General features: G+C 41.0%; 1 protein-coding gene across 2 annotated transcripts; it reads right to left on the bottom strand.

The window, feature by feature from the left end:
* Positions 1-284: 284 nt before the first annotated feature.
* Positions 285-5,536, bottom strand: nod2 (nucleotide-binding oligomerization domain containing 2). 2 transcript variants are annotated; one of them, XM_005727628.1, is made up of 11 exons: positions 5,301-5,536; positions 4,444-5,003; positions 3,832-3,958; positions 1,803-3,576; positions 1,570-1,653; positions 1,403-1,486; positions 1,240-1,323; positions 1,082-1,165; positions 861-944; positions 664-747; positions 285-436 (listed from the first exon to the last, which is right to left on the bottom strand). In XM_005727628.1, exons 2-11 carry the CDS (start codon positions 4,927-4,929, stop codon positions 364-366), a joined length of 2,964 nt encoding a protein of 987 aa, XP_005727685.1. In that variant the 5' UTR covers positions 4,930-5,003; positions 5,301-5,536; the 3' UTR covers positions 285-363. The 2 variants fall into 2 exon arrangements, with proteins under 2 accessions (XP_005727685.1, XP_005727686.1); XM_005727629.1 differs by having other exon boundaries at positions 5,305-5,536.
* Between the last annotated feature and the right edge of the window lie 113 nt (positions 5,537-5,649).

The raw sequence follows: 5,649 nt of genomic DNA, 5'->3' as shown, positions 1-5,649 counted from the left end.
ACAGACTATACAGTCTTACATTCTGTAGTAAAATTTCACACATCTTTCCACTAACAACTACAAAATAAAATAAAGAAACAAAAAATAAAAATAACACTTCTGCTGTTACTATGAGTAGTAGAAGTTGTGTTGGTGATGTAAAAGGTAGTATTTGTTATGGTATAAAGCAATGCCACACCACTTCCACCTATAAAAACCCAATAAAGAGGTGTATGTATTTTGCAACCTTGAAAAAACACTGATCCAAATTTTTTTTAACCCTATTACACATATTTTAAATCTCAAATAAAAATAGAAACTATTCCTGTAATAAATAAAATACATTTTCTTGCTAAGTAAAGTCCTTTGCCACTGTAATACAAATCAGAAGATCAGTCTTGATTCCAGTTGCTTCATTTCTTCTACATCCTCCAAACTGAGATCATTGTTTCTTAACCTATAATGCAAAAAGAAGAGACAGTAGTAGTAAATAAATGAACAGGAGACATGGGAACAAAAACAAAGAAAAAGAATATTCTAGCTTACACCAAACTGATGCATTTTTTTCTTGGCACTGAAACTGACAAACAACTTGTCTGGATGCAAACAGTCCAAAAGTGGATGCTCTAAAGAATATAGGGAACTTTGTATTCATGAGTGTCAGGCTTGCTGAGCATTACATACCATACCGATGTCACATATGTATTGTGTTTAAGGGCTTGAATCAGACATTCCACCCCCGTTCTGGTTATGCAGTTTTCTGTCAACCTTTAACAGGAAATAAGAGGGTGGAGCATTTTAAGCACTGCTGTGCAAGCAGTGGTTACCATGAAACCAGACAGCTATTGGTAATCTGCATACAACTTGTGTCTAACGCTTACCAAAGTTCCTGCAGTGATGTGCTCTTCCTGATGAGATTAGCGAGGGCACATGCTCCTGCACTCCCTACACCATTGCCTACCAGGCTGTAAGCAAAATGTGCAGGGATGCGTTTTCAAAAACAACTGATAAAGCATCCTAACATATCATGTAAATAGCACATTCATGGTTTTCATAATGTGAAAGTTAAGCAAACATGTTCCAGAATTATTGCAAATCTTACCTTAGCCACACCAGAGAGTTGCTTTTCTCAAGACTACTAGCAAGGGCCTCAGTTCCTGCATCACCTATCCTATTGCCCCATAACCTGGAAATGCAAAGAAATACTGTAAATGAAAATTCATCAACAATGAAACATGACATTTTATGGGAAACACTTACCCTAAGTACGCCAAGGTTTGATTGACTTTCAGTCCCTCTGCCAGCTGCTTTGCTCCTTCTGCTGTTATGTTATTGTTGCCTAGCCTTGAAGAGAAGAAGGTTATTTGCTAATCTTTTGGTCATTGGGCCAACAGTAGAGTCACATTTGATGACAAACGCTGACCTTAAAGAAATGAAGACCTGCTTGGTCTTCAATAAATAAGAAAAATCCTGCATGCAAGCATCAGTTAATTTGTTGTTGAAGAGCCTGGAAAGAAACAAAAAGATTTTGAAAGTTGGCTGATAAAATTTAATTTAACTGGCAGTATTAATCATCTTGATAATACATACGCAATTTTCTGAAAGCTGTCACACTGGATGACTTTAGCAATCAGTTTGCGGATGCCCTCATCTGTAATGTTGTTATTTCTGAGGCTAAGGAAGGAACAATAGGCATTTCAGAATAAAAACTGCTCCTCTCTTAGAGTGAAAGCAGTTAGAGAGTTTGTTCACTCTAATGAATTGCCGTTCAATCTATTAACCAAGGAAATTTAACAAAAGAGAAATGTGTAATTTCCACTTACTAAAGGGAATTGCAAATGTGCATGCAGGGAAGAAGCTGTTCCACTCCAACATCACCCACAGAGTTGTTGTCCAGCTGGAGGCCTACAGGATTTCTTAAGTGCTGGAGCACATAAGCAAGCGCAGTGCACTCTACAGGTCCGATATTACAGTATGTCAATTTCAGATGGTCCACCTCCAACTTGCTCATAGCATCTTTAGCTATCTGACTCTCCTGCATCTCATAGAGGCATTTTATAAGCCACACAAAGTCGGGCATTGCATGCATGCTCTTCTTTTCCCCTTGTACAGGTTGGGGAATGGACCTAAAGTGTTTCTGAATGCCTTTGGAAAGGCATTTTGCCACCTGTCTGGCCTTTTTTTCCACCGCAGCGCTGGGGCAGCAGTGGAGCCACAGATTTTGATGGCGCTGGGACAATAGTCCAGACACAAACATGGCTGTGATTTGCAGATTTGGTGTCTCTGCTGCTTTACTTTCCTTCTCTGAAGCTTGCTGTTGTTGATCACTGGAAGGCAAGCAGGCTCCAAAGCAGACACGGGTCAGACCTGTCTCCCTCATGTTCTCTAGCTCAAAGAGCTTTGGGATAACTGAACGGTTAATGTTACTTGACAAAACAATGAAGAGAGCAGCAAAGAAACATTGCAATGTCACATGACTGAATTCATAGCACTTGGAGTGGGTAGAGGACATATCTTTGCTTTTTATGAGAAAAACCATGCAGATATCCTTTTCAGTTACACCACATGCTTCAAGGTCTGTACCTGAAAAAATATAACAGGTGGATCTTATCCCCTCAAATGCAAGCTGTCCAAGAAGAAGGACTGTTTTTAGGTGCTCCTGTAGCCAGCCTAAACCCATCGTGCTCTTCAGAGGACTTTGGTGCTGGAGAAAGTGCTGTAAGATCATCAGGTAAACATCTGTAATTGTTTTGGGGCTGCCTTCTCCACAGCCCAGCAGCTCCTTGTGGCACTGTGAAACTATCCAGCAGAGAACTGGACTGTGACAGAGTCCAAGTAAAGCTGTGTTCGCCTGCATTGACTCTAAAACCTTAGCGGCTACAGTGGGGTCCCTGTGATGTTTCCGTACAAAACAGTCAATCCCAGCTGGGGAAAACCCTTTCAGGACAACCTCTTTGCGTAGGTGCTTCTTTAACAATGGGCTCACTGCTTCTGAACGGCTAGTGACCACTTTCTGCACCCCCTTCATGAGGGAACCCTGGATTAAGTTGAACAATAATACATGAACAGGTGCACGCTGGGTGGGGCAGCAAACTCTGTGTTCATCTGTAAAGCTCTGCTTGAGCTCATCCAGGCCATCAAAAGTGAACAGGATTTGATGCGGGTGGTCCAAGATGAACTGGAAAATTTCTTCTTGATTCCGGTCTGGCCAGCAGCAGTGCTGAAACAACAACTCCTGGACTGACAGTTCATTGTGCTCTGAATTCAACCTACGACAGCTGAATGGAAATAGAAGGAGAAAGTCTTGAAGGGCTAACCCTCGAGCCCAAAGCAAGTGCAGCCTCTGGAGAAGGGTGCTTTTTCCACTGCCTGCCTCCCCAGATACTAGCACTGTGTCGGCCTCCTCATTCACTATACCCGCCAAACCAACGATGTCTTCCAATCCCAAAGGTCCATGGGCATTAACTTCAGCTAGTTCCAGCTCGCCGTCAGTGTAAATGTCATCAAGAGACATATGGCTAGTTCCCCCATAAGTGCTGAGAAAGCAGGCCTGAGCAGACACAGAGCTGCTCAGCTTCTTCTGGTACTTTAAAAACTCTGTGAAAGAAAAATTTGTGAAGAACAGATGGAATGAGTGAACAAGTCATCATTTCATACATCCTGTATCTCTTTGGTAAAATGTGGAACGTGCATAATCTTGTAATATAATCTGCCAATTTTGTGTTTCAAAGCATAACCAGAAACCTTCTGTATTTCGGGCATTATTCCCATGAGGGTGATCAAGGATAGCTTTACTCATAAAAACAATACATATTGCTGCGCTTTTAAACATTGCTTTTGACAGTAACAGACCTTTGGGAGGAGTCAGTTCCCTCTGGTTAAGTGGAAATCCAGGTTCTTGTTTTTGGTGAATGTACTGCAGGAGAACCGATGCTGCTAAATCACCTCTGGATCTAACATGGTCAAGCAGACGCCTTGCCTGATTGATCACATGGACATGGATGAAAATAATAAAAAGTTTATTTTTGACAGTTATTTGGATTGTTGCAGAATTATATAAAAGACCAACTTACATATTCATAATCTAATAATGCAACAGCAGAAAGAGCTTTACCTTGCTTAGCTTAGCACAAAGACAGGCAGCAAGTGGTAAAAACCTTGCCTGGATCTATACAAAGGTAGCAAGATATGTTTACCAGTTTTCTTTATATTATTTTATATTACTTGTATAATTACTCAGGAATATCAGAATAGTATTAGATCTATTTAAAGTATAGTATTGACTGATAAAGTAACATAAAAAGTAACAAAAATACTCCAGCACTACTGTCTGTATGACATCTAAGTATCAGGAATTCAGAAATAATGACAAGCTTCATTCCAAGACAGTTTAAAGGTAAAGAACAATTGCATGAAGTTGTCAAACCACATTTTAACAATGTGACATTCAGGTGCTTACAGTACCTGTTGGGTGGGAGTATATATAGGTAACCGCACTTCATCACAATCAGCTGAAGAAAAGTGACCCGAATCCAGCAGAGCTTCTAGAACACCATCGACACAGCCCTGAAGCTTGTGGACAAGGCTCGGTCGTTGAGCCAGAAGAGTTTGATTAGAAGTGCTCTGACGTTCATCGTTTTCTTCTAGATTTGAGCAGGATTCGGAGAAAGAGAGCCCCACTGCCTGTGCTTCAGGCAAGACCAGTTTGAGAGCATGTAGAAAGAGCCCACATGTGTCCACACCCTTTGTATAGACCAGATCAAGCAGCTGTCTTGCATTGGTATACAGTGTTCTTCCTGGTACCTGTATGTTCTGGTAGTCCTCCCATATGAGCGCCCCCTGGGCAAGCAGTATATCCAGGACCCTCTCCAGATGCTCAGCTGACCCACTGCTGCACAGTGCATGCAGTATCTTCGTCCTTTGTTTAAGCACTAGTTCCTCGGCAAGCATTCTTTCTCCATATCAGTGCCCATGCTCAGGGACATTCAGTTTGTGGTTACTTCTGCTTCTTGTGGTGTGAAAACCTGTCACAGCAAATGGCCAAATGTCAACATGTTACTATGGGCCAACTAGAGCTTCCTTCTTTCTTTTCTAACTCTGTTTTGAATACCATACAGCAGTACATGTCATTTTGTGCGTCTTTCTCTTAAGCCATAACAAAAAGTTAAACCAGAATGAAAAGAATATATGGCTACCATTACATACACATCAAATGTGTTGCTGGTCCCTTTAAAACATGTACAAGTACGGAATAGCCGACTAAGCGACCTCAATTGCAGACGTAAGTAACACAAAATAAAACCACAAAAAAGAACACTTACTTACTTGGCTTTCTTTCCTCCCTCTGTCATACGAACAGAGCCGCTGTAGAGTTATAGGGTCCTACCTCTTCAGTATTCTACTTGTGTCAAGCCAGCCTCCAATTCGAGACTTGCAGTCAAGCCAGCCTCCAGTTTGTTTTACGTTCCCTGTGTATTCAAAGTATTACGGGAATGGATGTGGAAACCGGATTTCAAAATAAAAGCCAACTTCGAGTGAATTAACAGATATGTTAAGAACATAATAATAACATATAATTTAGGATTTTTTTTTTTTTTTTACAAACTCTAATGTTAGATCTATATGACACAGCCTTGTACCCTAATTGTGCCCTGTCACTATCAAGGCCAT

The sequence above is a fragment of the Pundamilia nyererei genome, unplaced genomic scaffold, assembly GCF_000239375.1.
Source record: "Pundamilia nyererei isolate P.nyererei 1_Seehausen unplaced genomic scaffold, PunNye1.0 scaffold00025, whole genome shotgun sequence".
Taxonomy (NCBI): Eukaryota; Metazoa; Chordata; class Actinopteri; order Cichliformes; family Cichlidae; genus Pundamilia; species Pundamilia nyererei.
This window is presented reverse-complemented; position numbering and strand designations above follow the sequence as displayed.